The sequence below is a fragment of the Staurois parvus genome, unplaced genomic scaffold (assembly GCF_062004578.1).
Source record: "Staurois parvus isolate SC_StPar_1 unplaced genomic scaffold, SC_StPar_1.0 ptg003935l, whole genome shotgun sequence".
In the NCBI taxonomy this organism is placed as follows: Eukaryota; Metazoa; Chordata; class Amphibia; order Anura; family Ranidae; genus Staurois; species Staurois parvus.
The window spans coordinates 53,455-72,094 of NW_028321730.1; the positions used below are offsets into that span (position 1 = coordinate 53,455).

Consider the following 18,640-nt stretch of genomic DNA (forward strand, 5'->3'; position numbering starts at 1 on the left):
TACCGTTCTGACATTTGGGGGATATCTGTACCGTCCTGACATTTGGGGGATATCTGTACTGTCCTGACATTTGGGGGATATCTGTACTATTCTGACATTTGGGGGATATCTGTCCCATCCTGACATTTGGGGGGGGATATCTGTACCGTCCTGACATTTGGGGGGATATCTGTACCGTCCTGACATTTGGGGGGATATCTGTACCGTCCTGACATTTGGGGGATATCTGTACCGTCCTGACATTTGGGGGATATCTGTACCGTCCTGACATTTGGGGGATATCTGTCCCATCCTGACATTTGGGGGATATCTGTACCGTTCTGACATTTGGGGGATATCTGTCCCATCCTGACATTTGGGGGATATCTGTACCGTTCTGACATTTGGGGGATATCTGTCCCATCCTGACATTTGGGGGATATCTGTCCCATCCTGACATTTGGGGGGATATCTGTACCGTCCTGACATTTGGGGGATATCTGTACTGTCCTGACATTTGGGGCATATCTGTACCGTCCTGACATTTGGGGGGATATCTGTACCGTCCTGACATTTGGGGGGATATCTGTACCGTCCTGACATTTGGGGATATCTGTACCGTTCTGACATTTGGGGGATATCTGTACCGTCCTGACATTTGGGGGATATCTGTACTGTTCTGACATTTGGGGGATATCTGTCCTGTCCTGACATTTGGGGGATATCTGTCCCGTCCTGACATTTGGGGGATATCTGTACTATTCTGACATTCTTGGACCTCAAGAAATTAGATTGGCTGTCAGTACTTCAGGATTGATCAATATTCAGATCTATACCATAGTTTGTGAACTCTATAACTTTCCTACAAACTAAATAATACGTCCTAATTTGGGTTATTGTCACCAAAGACATGGAGCAGAATACATCTCGGCCTAAATTTATGAACAATTATTTATTTGTAAACTTTTATAACAGAAACGAAAAAAAACTTTTGTTTTTTTCAAAATTTTTGGTCTTTTTTTGTTAATTTAGCAAAAAATTAAAACCCCGGCGGTGATTAAATACCACCAAAAGAAAGCTCTAGTTGTGTGAAGAAAATGATAACATTTTAGTTTGGGTACAGTGATGTATGACCGCGCAATTGTCATTCAACGTGTGAGAGCGCTGAAACCTGAAAAATGGCCTGGGCGGGAAGGGGGAAAATTGCCCGGTATGGAAGGGGTTAAAGCTGTCACTGGGATCTAATCAAGTCACGTTTTCTCTCCGTGGTTTCATCACTATCAGACATTTGTTGGACTATCCTTTGCACTGGGTATTATACATCTAGTGAAGGTGTTCATTATCCCGGCATTACTGCGCGGTTGTGGAGAACTAGATGTACACATTGTGCTGGTTACATTATTGGTACCCATTTATATACATCATTCCTAGCGCTGCACTATTTATGTTCACATTCCTGAGTAGAGAAGCCTGTCCCCTGCCAGCATGCTGCACAGATGGAGGCCTGCCCTCTGTAAGGAAGCAGAAGTCTCTCTGCAGAGGTCTTGACGCATTATTGTACCTATTTATATACATCATTCCTAGAGCTGCGCTATTTATGTTCACATCACTTTGAAGGTTTTACGGTTTCCCTTTTTAGCGAATCAGCTGCTGTTATTTGTTAGCGCTCACTGACCTCCATATTACTATTCTCCACTCAGGACTTCGCTCACTTTGTACTCGATGCCCCGGAACGCATTCAGCCCATTTAAGCTGAAATATCAGCTGGGCTCCAGGATTTCGGGAGGAACATAAAACGATTAGAGGCCAAGTTGTGGTCGGAGTTGGCCTTTAACCAGCCAGTCTGTAGGAGCTCTACAGCCGTCTTCGGAATTATCCGGCACCCCCCCCCCCTCCCCCAACACACAGGTGACACAGCATACGGGGACACTCGGCTCGGCGCAGTTCCTGTGTTCTGGCAGCAGACCGCTGAGCGTTCAATAATTGATGAGCTACAAGACTGAGCTGGCGACACCGATAGCCTTTAATAAGAAGGCGCATTGTTCGTGTCTAACAGGCAGAACAAGAGCAAACATCAGTGACACCGGCGTTCCGCCCCGACTATTATCCCCCGCCATGTACTAATGTCAGGGCGCTGAAAGAGCTGGACAAATGAAGGGGGGGGGGGGAAATTCACTTCTACCTCCGTACACCCTGATTGGGAGGATCATAGATCTATGGGGGATAGATGGGAAGAGGGAACAAGAAATACAGACAATGAGAAAAGATGACGAAAAAGTAACTGAGAGAGAAAAAAGTAAAGTGAAGTCCAGTATTCTGCACATCCTATAAAAGTAACACAATAGGACCGAAAAGAAAAACAGGATTACAATAAAAATAGAAAAAATATTTATAAATTATTTATTTTTATATAATTTATATATTTTTATTTTACTTAAATAAAATTATATGTATTACTTAAATAAAATAAAAAAAATATATATATATATGATATTTATTAAGATAATGAACAAGAAAGAAAGTCTGGCGTTGTACATTTATTACAAAGTAACACAAAGAATGCAAATGTACCCCCCTCCCCCGTCTTCCCCACACCTCCATGCCTCAGGAGGGGTACCTGTCCCACAACCAACGGTAGGGACATCTAACATTCCCTAATTAAAAATATGGACGATCCCGCCAAACCATCCGCCCAATGAACAGCCTCCTGCGCTCCATACACTCTCCATTGTGGTGTCTTATCGGTACGGTGACGCAGTGGGCGGGTTCTTACCTCGTCTCTGTACAGCGGGCTGGTATAGTACATGATGTCCATGGCGCTGCTGTTCAGCATGTCCCGTATACCGCGCACCTTGTCCGGAGTGATGGAGTCTACGGTGTCTGGGTGAGGACAGCCAATGAGAAGAAAGAACCGTGAGGAAATATTGATTATAAAACATTACATTAGACAAAGGGGAAGCAGTGAGATTTGGGGGGGGGGGGTATTAAAAGGGGGATACACAAAGGGGAAGAGGTAGAAGGGGGATACACAGACAGAGGAAGAAGTGAGGATATTGGGGGGGGGGGGGGGGGGGAAATAGTAGAAGAGGGGTACACAAAGGGGAAGAGGTGCGGAGATGGGGGGGGGGGAATAGTAGAAGAGAGGGGTACACAAACGGGAAGAGGTGCGGAGATGGGGGGGGGGGGGGAATAGTAGAAGAGAGGGGTACACAAAGGGGAAGAGGTGCGGAGATGGGGGGAGGGGGAATAGTAGAAGAGGGGTACACAAAGGGGAAGAGGTGTGGAGATGGGGGGAGGGGGAATAGTAGAAGAGGGGTACACAAAGGGGAAGAGGTGCGGAGATGGGGGGGGGGGAATAGTAGAAGAGAGGGGTACACAAAGGGGAAGAGGTGTGGAGATGGGGGGGGGGGGAATAGTAGAAGAGAGGGGTACACAAAGGGGAAGAGGTGCGGAGATGGGGGGGGGGGGGAATAGTAGAAGAGAGGGGTACACAAAGGGGAAGAGGTGCGGAGATGGGGGGGGGGGGGAAATAGTAGAAGAGGGGTACACAAAGGGGAAGAGGTGCGGAGATGGGGGGGGGGAAAATAGTAGAAGAGGGGTACACAAAGGGGAAGAGGTGCGGAGATGGGGGGGGGGGAAATAGTAGAAGAGGGGTACACAAAGGGGAAGAGGTGCGGAGATGGGGGGGGGGAAATAGTAGAAGAGGGGTACACAAAGGAGAAGAGGTGCGGAGATGGGGGGGGGGGGGAAATAGTAGAAGAGAGGGGTACACAAAGGGGAAGAGGTGCGGAGATGGGGGGGGGGGGAAATAGTAGAAGAGAGGGGTACACAAAGGGGAAGAGGTGCGGAGATGGGGGGGGGGAATAGTAGAAGAGGGGTACACAAAGGAGAAGAGGTGCGGAGATGGGGGAGAGGAAATTGGTGAGAACTTACCTCCATCCAGAGCAAGCTTGGATCGCCATTCCACAGGAAGGAACTCCACGTGCTCTGTGGTCAGGTGGGAGAAATGCTTCTCTTCAATTTTCCTGGCCGTCTCCCTCATCCTGTGACAACAGACGTGTATGAGGTCAGAAAAAGGAGATTTCACATACACAGGGATCACAGAGAGCAGAGCGGGACCGGCCAGAGAGGGATCACAGAGAGCCGAGCGGGACCGGCCAGAGAGGGATCACAGAGAGCAGAGCGGGACCGGCCAGAGAGGGATCACAGAGTGGGATTGGCCAGAGAGGGATCACAGAGAGCCGAGCGGGACCGGCCAGAGAGGGATCACAGAGAGCCGAGCGGGACCGGCCAGAGAGGGATCACAGAGAGCCGAGCGGGACCGGCCAGAGAGGGATCACAGAGAGCCGAGCGGGACCGGCCAGAGAGGGATCACAGAGAGCCGAGCGGGACCGGCCAGAGAGGGATCACAGAGAGCCGAGCGGGACCGGCCAGAGAGGGATCACAGAGAGCCGAGCGGGACCGGCCAGAGAGGGATCACAGAGAGCCGAGCGGGACCGGCCAGAGAGGGATCACAGAGAGCCGAGCGGGACCGGCCAGAGAGGGATCACAGAGAGCCGAGCGGGACCGGCCAGAGAGGGATCACAGAGAGCAGAGCGGGACCGGCCAGAGAGGGATCACAGAGAGCCGAGCGGGATCGGCCAGAGAGGGATCACAGAGAGCCGAGCGGGACCGGCCAGAGAGGGATCACAGAGAGCAGAGTGGGACCGGCCAGAGAGGGATCACAGAGCATAGCAGGACCGGCCAGAGAGGGATCACAGAGAGCCGAGCGGGACTGGCCAGAGAGGGATCACAGAGAGCCGAGCGGGACTGGCCAGAGAGGGATCACAGAGAACAGAGTGGAATTGGCCAGAGAGGGATCTCAGAGAGCCGAGCGGGACCGGCCAGAGAGGGATCACAGAGAGCCGAGTGGGACCCGCCAGAGAGGGATCACAGAGAGCCGAGCGGGACTGGCCAGAGAGGGATCACAGAGAACAGAGTGGGATTGGCCAGAGAGGGATCTCAGAGAGCCGAGCGGGACCAGCCAGAGAGGGATCACTTGGACACAGTTGGCCGGAGAGGGATCACTTTGGGGCAGTTGGCCTCCAAGAAAGGTGTGCCCCCCTGCTGGAGAGACTCCGTTACTGCTGCGGTGACCACACAGGAAGTGAGAGGAAATCTCCCCAATCCCATGCAGTAAGCTTTGCATGGAGTTGGACTTACATAGCCGTGTTCTTGATGATCCGGCCTTGGTCCATCTTCTGCCCAATGCCATGGACAACGAAAACAATGTGACTTGTATCTACAGGCTTGTCCTCGTATGTGGCCTCCTCCACGTACCCTCTGTGCAGCCTGGTGCCGCTACTTGAAGCTGCAAAACAAATGCACACAGTGTCAAAACTGCCTGTGGTGTCACCAGGACAGGAAAGGGGGGGGTGGACATTCCTGAAAGGGGTCAAAGAGAGCAACTGAACCCAAAATAGGTTCTAACCCCGTCCCCCGCTAGATCCATAACTAGAAAAAAATTGGGCAGGTGTTACGCAGTTCAAGAAAAGTCGTCACATACAGTGTGTGTGTCTATAGACTCAGGCAGCTCTCACCTTCTGTACAAATGGTGACGTCAGGAAGGAGTGCAGCTTCAACCTATAGAAAGTCCACAACTATCTGCGGCACCTCTTATTAGATGAAAATTCCCATGTAAGAATACACCGATCAGCCATAACTTCATGACCACACCCCTAATCCTGAGCAGGTCCCCCTTTCCTGACCGGTCCCACCATGGACTCCACTAGACCTCTGAAGGTACACCGTGGTCTCTGGCACCAAGCCGTCAGCAGCAGGTCCTTTAAGTCCTGTAAGTTGGGAGGCGGGGCCTCCATGGATCGGACTTCTTTTTCCAGCACATCCCACAGCTGCTAAATTGGATTGAGATCTGGAGAACTTGGAGGCCAAGTCAACACCTCAAGCTCAGTGGGCAGCACAGTGGCTAAATGGTTAGCACTTCTGCCTGGCAGGACTTTCCCACCCTCTTCCAACTTCCCACCCTCCTCCATGATTACCCATCCCCCCCCTCCCTCGGCTGTTCTGTAACCCTTTAGCCACCCCATTACATCTACATTTGCAGTAAGTTGACACCCCCCTCCATGTATCCCATGCCCCCCCGTCTTCAGTGCCAAGAACATCCATGGTGAGAACCTAGCAGGGACAGCATACGGAGTCTATCACTCATCCGTTCACTGATCTCCTCGCAGAATGAACCTGGAAGTGACCAATTCCGATCACTTCCTTTGCCCCTTCTCGAGAAGCTCTCCTTCGCGGTGTTCTGGGATCTAGGACCGGCCAATCGCGGCTCGTTATTCCTGCGAAATCATGAGGCTTACCCTTGGAGAAGCCCAGCTTCTGGGTGACGGTCCGCGCTATTTTGGACGTGGTGGCGTCGCTGTAGAGGTAGACCTCGTCCACGCTGTGCCAGTCCACGTGGCTGCGGCTCAGCTTCAGGCTGTGAATGGCTGAAATGACAAATGTGGTCAGAGAGAAGATTCGTCACGGGATGGGGGGGGGGGCTGTGGCTCCATTACCGCTAGACACAGACTGGGAGCTACAGACCCTCGGAGAGCGCCACAAGGCCTAAAAAATGCTTTAAAAAGGGAAAGGATCAATTTTCCGGCCTAATTTTATTAAAATCGTGAGTTTAAATTTTTAAAAACGAATATGAATTTTTGTATTAATATTTTCTAAAAAAAAAAAAAAAACCCAAAAACAAACAAAAATGAAAAAAAAAAGAAAAGGGTTGAACAGTGAAGTGTGCTTTCTGGCAACCGTTGGCACAAAGTCCCATCTCTGGGAAAGAGGTAGGAAGAGAGTTTCCCCTCGGAGTCCAACAACTGTGCGTGGAATCTGATCTCCCCCCCTTTTTGCACACGTAGCCTAGAAGCCAGCTGCTGGCTAGTATTCCGTCACATGAATGGGTTATATTTAAAAATAATTGTATGTAATTTTTACCTAAATAAAGAGAAACAAATGTTTACTTTTAGTGCACAAAAAATAGATACTTTCCCTTCCGAGATCGGAGTGCGCGGCCTACAGGCTGCCATGTAGGAGATGCAGAGTGCGGAGGGCGGGGGGCGCTGTCCCGATATAAACCCTCCGCAGACTTGTGTAATGTTGGTGCCGGCAGTGATGTGGGGGGGGGGGGGGGCGGTGTCTGGACTGAGGATTAACCCCGTCCTGTCCTGAAAAAACTCTGTTATCCCTTCTCTGCATCAAAGTCACAGTTGTAGAAAAGTGGTCTTCTTGTGACATATATATAAAAATGTAACATTTCATCCAGAAATATCAGTTTAATAAAAAAAAAAAAAAAATCCAAACTAACAATTTATGAAGCGATTGTGCTGGATGGAAAACAAAAAACAAACAAAAAGCAATTGTTTCTACAGGGTGGCATTATGGAGCTTTGCAGATGACTGCAGAACATTGAAATGTATGTATATAAGGGGGGGTCTACTGTTGATTGCTGCTGGGGGGGAGGGAATAGGTTCTATTGTTGCTGGTGAGGATCTACTGTTGATTGCTGCTGGAAGGGAATAGGTTCTATTGTTGCTGGGGGAGTTTTCATTGTTGCTGGTGAGGATCTACTGTTGATTGCTGCTGGGGGAAGTGAGGTGAACAAATATTGCTGCTTGGGGGGTAGGTTCTATTGTTGCTGGGGAGGATCTACTGTTGTGGCGGGAGGTCTACTGTTGACTGCTGCTGCGAGAAAGGGAGGCGAACAATTGTTGCTGCTTTGGGGGGGGGGGTGTAAATTCTATTGCTGCTGGGGAGGATCTACTGTTGCGGATGGGGGGCTACTGTTGACTGCTGCTGCGGGAAAGGGAAATGAATTGTTGCTGCTTTGGGGGGGGGGGGGGGTGTAAATTCTATTGTTGCTGGAGAGGATCTATTGTTGTGGGGGGGGGGCTACTGTTGACTGCTGCTGCGGGAAAGGAAGGTGATCAATTGTTGTTGATTGGGGGGGGACTACTGTTGTGGAGGGGGTCTACTGTTGACTGATGCTGTGGGAAAGGGGGGCAAACAATTGTTGCTGCTTGGGGGGGTAGGTTATATTGTTGCTGGGGAGGATCTACTGCTGTGGAGGGGGGTTTACTGTTGACTGCTGCTGTGGGAAAGGAAGGTGATCAATTGTTGCTGCTTTGGGGGGGGGATGTAGGATCTATTGTTGCTGGGGAAAATCTGTTGATTGCTGCTGGGGAAAAGGGAGATCAACTGTTGTTGCTTGGGGGGGGGGGTAGGTTCTATTGTTGCTAGGGAGGATCTACTGGTGTGTAGGGGGGGTGCTACTGATTTCTGCCAGGGGAAAGCGAAGCAATACATTTTTGCTGCTTGGGGGGGGGGGGGTTGAGAGACGCGATCTGTTGCTGTTGGGTGATCTACTGTTGCTCCGTGGGGGGTTAGGTTCTATTGTTGCTAGGGAGGATCTACTGTTGACTGCTGCTGCTGCGGGAAAGGGAGAACAGTTGTTGCTGTTGGGGGAAGGTGGGTTCTAATTTTGCTGGGGAGGATCTACTGTCGAATACTGCTGTTGTAGAGGGGGTCTACTATTGACTGCTGCTGTGGGAAAGGAAGGTGATCAATTGTTGCTGCTTTGGGGGGGGGGGATGTAGGATCTATTGTTGCTGGGGAAAATCTGTTGATTGCTGCTGGGGAAAAGGGAGATCAACTGTTGTTGCTGGGGGGGGGGGGTAGGTTCTATTGTTGCTAGGGAGGATCTACTGGTGTGTAGGGGGGTGCTACTGATTTCTTCCAGGGGAAAGCGAAGCAATACATTTTTGCTGCTCTGGGGGGGGGGGGGGTTGAGAGACGCGATCTGTTGCTGTTGGGTGATCTACTGTTGCTGCTTGGGGTGTTAGGTTCTATTGTTGCTAGGGAGGATCTACTGTTGACTGCTGCTGCGGGAAAGGGAGAACAATTGTTGCTGTTGGGGGGGGGGGGGTAGGTTCTAATTTTGCTGGGGAGGATCTACTGTCGAATATTGCTGTTGTGGAAGGGAGGGGTGGGGTCTACTGATGACTGCGCTGTGGGAAAGGAAGGTGATCAATTGTTGCTGCTTGGAGGGTAGGATCTATTGTTGCTGGGGAGAATCTATTGTCGATTGCTGCTGGGGAAAATTGAGAAGATCAACTGTTGCTGCTGAGGGGTAGGTTCTATTGTTGTTAGGGAGGATCTTCTGTTGTGTAGGGGGAAACTGTTGATTGCTGCCGGGGGACAGCGAAGCAGTCAATTTTTGCTGCTTGGGGGGACGCGATCTGTTGCTGTTGGGTGATCTACTGTTGCTGCTTGGAGGCGCTTGTTGCGGAACGGGATCTATTGTTGCTGCCGGGGGAAGTGGAGGCAGTCAATTGTCGCTGCTTGGGGGGGGATCTATTGGTGCCATCATTGCCACTTTGCTGCTGATGGGGATTATTGTTGCTCCTAGGGGAAATAGGGGCAATCAATTGTTGATGGGGGGGGGGTGATCTATTGGTGCTGTTGGGATGATCATTGCTACTTTGGGGGGTTCTTGCTACTGCAGGGGATCTACTGTTGCTGGCTGCAGGGAGTCCATCTTACAGCTTTTCCTATCATTAACCTCCCCACAAAATAACAAGATTCTGACAAGGGGCGGTACTGGGAGGTGGGTAGGGGGCGGAGACAAAGGACAGTGCTCAGAGGTGGGTAGAAGGAGGAGACAAAGGACAGTGCTCGGAGCTGGGTAGGGGGCGGAGACAAAGGACAGTGCTCAGAGGTGGGTAGGGGGCGGAGACAAAGGACAGTGCTCAGAGGTGGGTAGGGGGCGGAGACAAAGGACAGTGCTCAGAGGTGGGTAGGGGGCGGAGACAAAGGACAGTGCTCAGAGGTGGGTAGGGGGCGGAGACAAAGGACAGTGCTCAGAGGTGGGTAGGGGGAGGAGACAAAGGACAGTGCTCAGAGGTGGGTAGGGGGCGGAGACAAAGGACAGTGCTCAGAGGTGGGTAGGGGGAGGAGATAAAGGACAGTGCTCAGAACTGGGTAGGGGGTGGAGACAAAATTAAATTGGGGGAGGGAGGAGCAGCTGCATCCATTCTTTGACAAAACAAAAAGCCCCCCCCCCCCCCCCCTACAGAGGGGCTGGCACACACAGCAGCGGTTTGTATGCCCGGAGGTGCCTGTGTGAACGAGCCCCTAGAATATAGGCGTTGGTTGGTTTGCAATAAAGACATTTCAGCATAATGTGGGGGAAGGGAAGTGGGGGGGGGGGGGGGGGAAGGGAAGGGAAGTGAAGTGGGGGGGGGGGGTAGCGAGCCCACCATCCTACAAGGACCCCATGGGGTGTTCCCCTCTAATGACAGAGACCTCCACAATTTGGTCTGGTGGTCATCAGCTGCTATAGATCCACTGACACCACCTGACATCTGATAGTTGCTGACCTCACACACCGCCTCCCAGCTCCTGAATGTGCATAACATGACCCTGCGTGTCAGGAATGTGAACCCGTACCGGCCTCGGCTTTCTGGCAGATTCATTTTTAGGACATGGGGGGGGGGCGGTGAGGCGCGTCTACAAGTCAGCAACTGGCGATGGCGGATCCTGGACACTAAAGCTGACCAAAGTTCAAGTCGTGGAAGGAGATCGAATTCTTCTATAAATGGAGACCGGGACAAGCAGACCCTCGACTATCCCTAATGGTGGCTTTCTGGGTGGGTTTGGTATCATCTATGTCGATGTTCTAGGATGCTGATAGCGGGATCTGCAGCCTCCAACAATCCAATGTACATACAGAACGGCAAAACTGGAAGCCTTCCATGATGAATACGGAAAACTCTCACGGCTGGAAGACTCATGTACAGAGTCCACCCGTCAGCGGGACGCGCGCGGGCACTCCGACCAGTCAGCGGGACGCGCGCGGGCACTCCGACCAGTCAGCGGGACGCGCGCGGGCACTCCGACCAGTCAGCGGGACGCGCGCGGGCACTCCGACCAGTCAGCGGGACGCGCGCGGGCACTCCGACCAGTCAGCGGGACGCGCGCGGGCACTCCGACCAGTCAGCGGGACGCGCGCGGGCACTCCGACCAGTCAGCGGGACGCGCGCGGGCACTCCGACCAGTCAGCGGGACGCGCGCGGGCACTCCGACGAGCCAGCGGGACGCGCGCAGGCACTCCGACGAGCCAGCGGGACGCGCGTGGGCACTCCAACGAGCCAGCGGTACTACAGGACGAGCGGATCATTCTCAGCGGCCATTGTTCAACAACAGAGAAGACCGGGGGACGTCATAGCGCACACAGGGACTTGTCGAGGGCGACTGCAGCCTTTGTATCTTCTGACCCCGTAGACGGACGGCTGCACAGCGACATTAAGGAACATTTTTGTGGCGCTCCCAGGAGTAAGTGCTTATACGCTTCCTAGGATAACCTAACACCCCCTCCCCCTATGCAGCACCTACCACCAATGCCCCCTCATACTCCGGGGTTTTAGCTCTCCTTCTGCCAACTACTAAGCGCAAAGCGAAGTATAAATGCGCATGTGCTGCTTAAAGCGAACGCAATTTTTGCTTTAACGTGACCCTGTCAATAACTCTGATCACTGAGCAGAGAGAAGCGACTGTCAGTCACCACTCTCTGCTCTGCCCCTCCAGCACTCACTGGAGCACTGGGCTGTGGAGGGGGGCAGGAGTGGCTGGCTCAGTCTCCTAGCAGAGTGCTGAGAGGCGGAGCCAGGTGCCGGTCAGGATCCCTGCAGAGCCTGGCCCAGCTTAGTGATGTCAGCCAACAGCTGAATCTGGGTCAAAGGAGTGCAGAACTAAGTGAACTTCTGGGACCCACAGGGAAGGTTTGGCCGAACTTCTCCTTTAAAGCGTCTCCTCCAGAGAGAATACATGTAACATTTGTAGTTGTTCCTCATACGCACGCTCCTCCAGCACCCAAACTAGAGCGCCTAGAGACCCCCCCAAACTAGAGCGCCTAGAGACCCCCCCAAACTAGAGCGCCTAGAGACCCCCCAAACTAGAGCGCCTAGAGACCCCCCCAAACTAGAGCGCCTAGAGACCCCCCCCAAACTAGAGCGCCTAGAGCCCCCCAAAAGCGCCTAGAGCCCCCCTCCCAAGCTACAGCGCCTAGAGGCCCCCCTCCCAAGCTACAGCGCCTAGAGGCCCCCCTCCCAAGCTACAGCCCCTAGAGGCCCCCCTCCCAAGCTACAGCGCCTAGAGGCCCCCCTCCCAAGCTACAGCGCCTAGAGGCCCCCCTCCCAAGCTACAGCGCCTAGAGGCCCCCCTCCCAAGCTACAGCGCCTAGAGGCCCCCCTCCCAAGCTACAGCCCCTAGAGGCCCCCCTCCCAAGCTACAGCCCCTAGAGGCCCCCCTCCCCCAAGCTACAGCCCCTAGAGGCCCCCCTCCCCCAAGCTAGAGCGCCTAGAGGCCCCCCTCCCCCAAGCTAGAGCGCCTAGAGGCCCCCCTCCCCCAAGCTAGAGCGCCTAGAGGCCCCCCTCCCCCAAGCTAGAGCGCCTAGAGGCCCCCCTCCCCCAAGCTAGAGCGCCTAGAGGCCCCCCTCCCCCAAGCTAGAGCGCCTAGAGGCCCCCCTCCCCCAAGCTAGAGCGCCTAGAGGCCCCCACCCAAGCTAGAGCGCCTAGAGGCCCCCACCCAAAAACTAGAGCTCCATGATTTTTCTTAGTCTGTCATCCACTAGGATCCCCCCCCCCCCAGAGGATCTCCCCCAACTGTGTAACTTGTATTCATATTTTTAGCTTTCAAATGCATTACTTCGGTAGTAACATAAGGGGGTTGGCTGAAGGAACCAGAGCGACCAGCAGGGGACAGCACTGACACACCCAGAATCGTCCAATAGCAGTGGCCGCTGGAGGTCCAAAGAGCAAAGTTTCAACCCACTGCCTGCGGGAACGGAGAGGGCTCCATCTTTTACAGGCCTTCAGTATTTGGTCGACTTGGCGACAGATCTAAACCCAACAAACATTGCCGGTCCTCAGATGTGGCGCCATTCTCAGATCTTGATGTTCATCTTCTGTAAGCAACCACACATTTCCCACCTCACCCCCCCCCCCCCCCCGTGTAATGGAACATGGAGGAGGATGTGAGGCATGTCTGGAGAGAAGCCTAGGGTGACCACGCTGCTGCTCCATAGATACAAGAGTGTTGTCACCATAGCACTGGAAGTGTGTTACTGGCAGGATCACCAGGTGATAAAGGAAAGGAACCCAAAAAAACTAAAGCAGCCATCACATCCAAGGAATGGCAAGCTGGACATTTTTGGGTTTAGATACACTCTAAAGGCAGTGATCTCCAAACTGCGGCCCTGGGGCCAAATGTGGCCCTTTACTTGCCTTTATCTGGCCCTTGAGGCATTATTCTTGCCACCAACACCAACAATGGGGTGTAATTCCTTTCACTGACAACAAAATTGGGGTACTATTCCTCCCAATGACACCAGCGATGGGGCGTTATTCCTTCCACTAACAAAAATAGGGAACTATTCCTCCCAATGACACCAGCAACGGGGCGTAATTCCTTCCACTAACAAAAATGGGGAACTATTCATCCCAATGACACCAGCGATGGGGCAGAATTCCTTCCACTAACAACAAAAATAGGGAACTATTCCTCCCAATGACACCAGCAACGGGGCGTAATTCCTTCCACTAACAAAAATGGGGAACTATTCCTCCCAATGACACCAGCAACGGGGCAGAATTCCTTCCACTAACAACAAAAATGGGGAACTATTCCTCCCAATGACACCAGCAACGGGGCAGAATTCCTTCCACTAACAACAAAAATGGGGAACTATTCCTCCCAATGACACCAGCAACGGGGCAGAATTCCTTCCACTAACAAAAATGGGGAACTATTCCTCCCAATGACACCAGCGATGGGGCAGAATTCCTTCCACTAACAACAAAAATGGGGAACTATTCCTCCCAATGACACCAGCAACGGGGCAGAATTCCTTCCACTAACAACAAAAATGGGGAACTATTCCTCCCAATGACACCAGCGATGGGGCAGAATTCCTTCCACTAACAACAAAAATGGGGAACTATTCCTCCCAATGACACCAGCGAAGGGGCAGAATTCCTTCCACTCACACCAACTATTTTACCACCAATATCAAAGATGGGCCACTGTTCACTCCCACTGGGCACAGTCCGGCCCCCTAAAGTCTGAAGGACAGTAAATTGACCCTTTATTTAGAAAGTTTGGAGACCCTGATCTAAGCTCCCCTAACGTGAAGGCTCCAACATGTCTACCTGTAGAGTTGGGTGGTCCCAACATTGCTCCAAGGTAAGAATAGGTGACCCAGACAGTGGCAGCCCCGGAATTCGGAGTCCAGACATCAGCCGTGGGGTGGCCTCCAGTGCAGTCTAGATCTATACAGCAGCAGTACAAAGCATCTAGGAAAGTATCTACAAGGCGTCTAAGGTTACCGTACCTTCGTAACGCCTTCTCTTGGCGCATGGGGCGCCTGTGCTCTCGTTATATCCTCTCCAACTGAACAGGAAGGGGAGGGAGAAGGGAGGAGGGACAACTAGCAAAGTGAAGAGAGGAAACTTTACTCGTCTCGGGACCGAGATCTTCCAGAGCAACACAACAATTTACACAACATGCTACTGATTGACACAACATTCATCAAGGTGACCATTAGTGGTGCCTCCAGTCACTAGGTGCTGGTCAGTGACGGGTGGCAACAAATCCAACAAAGTTAAACAGGAAAAAGAAAAACTGAAGAGGACTCAAAATCAACAAAGTTCTTCATTGGTAGATGATTAGTGAAAGTTAAAGAGTTCCAGGGATAGAATTCCATTGTTGCAGCTGGCACTATGTATACACCATGTCTGCTGGGTCCCCATAGAAGCTGGAGATCTAGACACCGTTACTACGCTGCTACTACAGTGATCTCCTCTAGATTCCGGCTCCTATACCGAGTGGCTGCATTCTGAACACAGGAGATCGGCTGCTGGGCGCCACTCACAGGACTCCTTGTACCTTCCTCCATGAAGGCAAGGCCTTCTGACTGGATGAGGTGGAATAGAGGGGCAATGACATCACAAGCTCCACCATGTCCAATCAGAGAATGCATTCATTGTGAGGGTGCAAAGTGCTCTCTGAGAGACGTGGTGCCCAGTGGCCGACCTCCTGTGTACACAATACAAGAGGGCAGGCACGTGGCACAGGACCCAGAAGCTAAGGGGGGGGGGGGGTGTCACTGTAGAAGGGGTGTAGAAGTTGTGTCAACTACAGCGATTTCCAGCTTCCAGAGGGATTGGCTAGGTATGGAGTATATACAGTTGGAACAATGGAACTATGTAACAATACCTGGAATTACGATGGTACAACACATCTATTGCTGGAAAACCTGAACGGACCAATGGTTCATTCTATACCCAATGCCAAGATGGCGGCTGTTTAGGCAGAGACACTGGATTAGCTGACTACCCCTGACCATCGGAACAGTCAGATTCTCCAGGCAAAGACGAAATGACCGCTGTCTTGGCACTGGCCGCATGACTGGTCCTGGTTCATTTCCAGCTAAGAGCGAGTTGGCGGAGTCTATCATTTGCTGATAAAGTGGGAGTGGAGTAATAAATTCATTTGGTAAACTTTAGTGTGGAAATCAGAAGCCGGACAATCCAATCTCATTGGCAACAGAAGCGGCCGGTGAACGCGGGCGTCCACTGGCAACAGAAGCGGCCAGGGAACGCGGGCGTCCACTGGCAACAGAAGCGGCCGGTGAACACGGGGCTTCCACTGGCAACAGAAGCGGCCGGGAAACGCGGGCGTCCATTGACTAGAGAAGGAGGCGGTGAACACGGGCGTCCATTGACTAGAGAAGGAGGCGGTGAACACGGGCATCCATTGACTAGAGAAGGAGGCGGTGAACACGGGCGTCCATTGACTAGAGAAGGAGGCGGTGAACACGGGCGTCCATTGACTAGAGAAGGAGGCGGTGAACACGGGCGTCCATTGACTAGAGAAGGAGGCGGTGAACACGGGCGTCCATTGACTAGAGAAGGAGGCGGTGAACACGGGCGTCCATTGACTAGAGAAGGAGGCGGTGAACACGGGCGTCCATTGACTAGAGAAGGAGGCGGTGAACACGGGCGTCCATTGACTAGAGAAGGAGGCGGTGAACACGGGCGTCCATTGACTAGAGAAGGAGGCGGTGAACACGGGCGTCCATTGACTAGAGAAGGAGGCGGTGAACACGGGCGTCCATTGACTAGAGAAGGAGGCGGTGAACACGGGCGTCCATTGACTAGAGAAGGAGGCGGTGAACACGGGCGTCCATTGACTAGAGAAGGAGGCGGTGAACACGGGCGTCCATTGACTAGAGAAGGAGGCGGTGAACACGGGCGTCCATTGACCAGAGAAGGAGGCGGTGAACACGGGCGTCCATTGACCAGAGAAGGAGGCGGTGAACACGGGCGTCCATTGACCAGAGAAGGAGGCGGTGAACACGGGCGTCCATTGACCAGAGAAGGAGGCGGTGAACACGGGCGTCCATTGACCAGAGAAGGAGGCGGTGAACACGGGCGTCCATTGACTAGAGAAGGAGGCGGTGAACACGGGCGTCCATTGACTAGAGAAGGAGGCGGTGAACACGGGCGTCCATTGACTAGAGAAGGAGGCGGTGAACACGGGCGTCCATTGACTAGAGAAGGAGGCGGTGAACACGGGCGTCCATTGACTAGAGAAGGAGGCGGTGAACACGGGCGTCCATTGACTAGAGAAGGAGGCGGTGAACACGGGCGTCCATTGACTAGAGAAGGAGGCGGTGAACACGGGCGTCCATTGACTAGAGAAGGAGCGGGTGAACACGGGCGTCCATTGACTAGAGAAGGAGTGGGTGAACACGGGCGTCCATTGACTAGAGAAGGAGGCGGTGAACACGGGCGTCCATTGACTAGAGAAGGAGGCGGTGAACACGGGCGTCCATTGACTAGAGAAGGAGGCGGTGAACACGGGCGTCCATTGACTAGAGAAGGAGGCGGTGAACACGGCCGTCCATTGACTAGAGAAGGAGCGGGTGAACACGGGCCTCCATTGACTAGAGAAGGAGGCGGTGAACACGGCCGTCCATTGACTAGAGAAGGAGCGGGTGAACACGGGCCTCCATTGACTAGAGAAGGAGGCGGTGAACACGGGCGTCTAGGAATTGGCTCCACAACTCTCTGCCTAGGAATTGGCTCCACATATTCTGCACCGGGAACTTTGGAATGGCCGGCTCGGAGTGACACCAGTGCAGATGAATGGCGGCAGATAATGGCGGCCACCCACTCTGAGGAATTTACTTATGAATGATTTTGTCTGAAGATAGATCAGAATCTCAGAACATTGCGTACAATTCCATCTCTACAATGACAACAGCCATGTTAAAGGGACAGTCCAGCCAAAGGTGAGGAACGTTTTGGGGGTCCAACTATCTGCCAGGACACCCAGAGGCGAGGCAGAGATCTTTGCACCCCCACTTACAGAGCCATTCTGAGCCTCCCTGATGGTCTGGATATTGGAAATGCGGCTCGATTTCCCCTAATTTCCAGGTAAAGTCCAGCCAAACCCCGTCTAATGAGAGCGCCTCCTATTGATCAAAGGTGAAAAGTGTTGAGATCTTATTATTGGCCAACAAAGCTGTGCCCATTAGACAGTTGAATGCTGTTGGAGGACGTTCACCTGTCAAGTCAAGCTGAGACCCCAAGATCAGAGGGGAGCACAGACAGGGCCTTTGTGACGGACAATAGAAGGACCATGCGTGGTTGACTTCTACATTTAGGATATTCTAATGAATCTGTCTGAAGAGCAAGGGTGTCCAAACTATGGCCCCCAGCTGTTGAAGTACTACAAGTCCCATCAAGTCTCTGGGTGTCTTGCCTGTGGATGTTAGAGTCTTGGAAGGCCTCATGGGACTTGCAGTTCCTCAAAACCTGGAGGGCCATAGTTTGGACACCCCTGTGTAGAGCATTCACATCAAACCCTGCCCTAAAATGCCTCAACTCCTGCCCCGCCTCTGAGGAACTAAACTCTGCCCTCTACCAACCACCCTCATCCACCAGCTCCTCTGTTCCTCGGTGGGTGGGGCTTAGCTCGGAGTGGACATTGGGATCTAAAAGGTGATCTTGATATTATGGGATACATTTATTTCCCATGTGGTTCCCTGGCGATACACAGGGGCAGGAAGAGGTTCCTACTATTTAGACAATTATTGAAACCTGAGTTTTGGGTGGACTGCTCCTTTAAGTAGGCTTCTGACCAATCTACATTAGTGATCTCTATTGCGGATTATAGAGGCATGGATCATGTGAGATCATCTGTGAGGGAACAAGAAACAACATTCGGTGATCACTGAACCTGACCTGGTCTAAAAAATGCCAAAAGGGGAGAACGGGGCGCCGTGCAGAACTTCAGGGGTCCTAGAAGAACCGGTGTCATTGTCCAACTGGACCTTTGCATCCCATGAAACCGTCTACTTGAAGCTCCACCCACTGATGCCAAACCCCACCACGTCACTCAACGATCACATTCCAGAACCTCTACAGCAGGAGCCTCCGGCATTTGATAGGTGAATAGCAAAAGGATTGGCATCAGAAGGGGCGGGGCCTTATGTAGACTTGGAGAGAAGTCGAGGTCCTACGTATAATATGGCCTCGGGATCCATAGGGACCTA

At 52.5% G+C, this 18,640-nt stretch overlaps 1 protein-coding gene across 1 annotated transcript in view; it reads right to left on the reverse strand.

The window, feature by feature from the left end:
* The window catches only part of DDHD1 (DDHD domain containing 1), a 59,564-nt gene that overhangs the window by 26,041 nt on the left and 14,883 nt on the right, over positions 1-18,640 (reverse strand). Inside the window, exons 3-7 of the mRNA XM_089668191.1 lie at positions 14,411-14,506; positions 6,339-6,467; positions 5,182-5,329; positions 3,913-4,022; positions 2,753-2,859 (exon numbers count right to left, since the gene is read on the reverse strand). Of these exons, the coding sequence (XP_089524317.1) occupies positions 2,753-2,859; positions 3,913-4,022; positions 5,182-5,329; positions 6,339-6,467; positions 14,411-14,506 (590 nt within the window). The remainder of the gene's footprint in view (positions 1-2,752; positions 2,860-3,912; positions 4,023-5,181; positions 5,330-6,338; positions 6,468-14,410; positions 14,507-18,640) is intronic.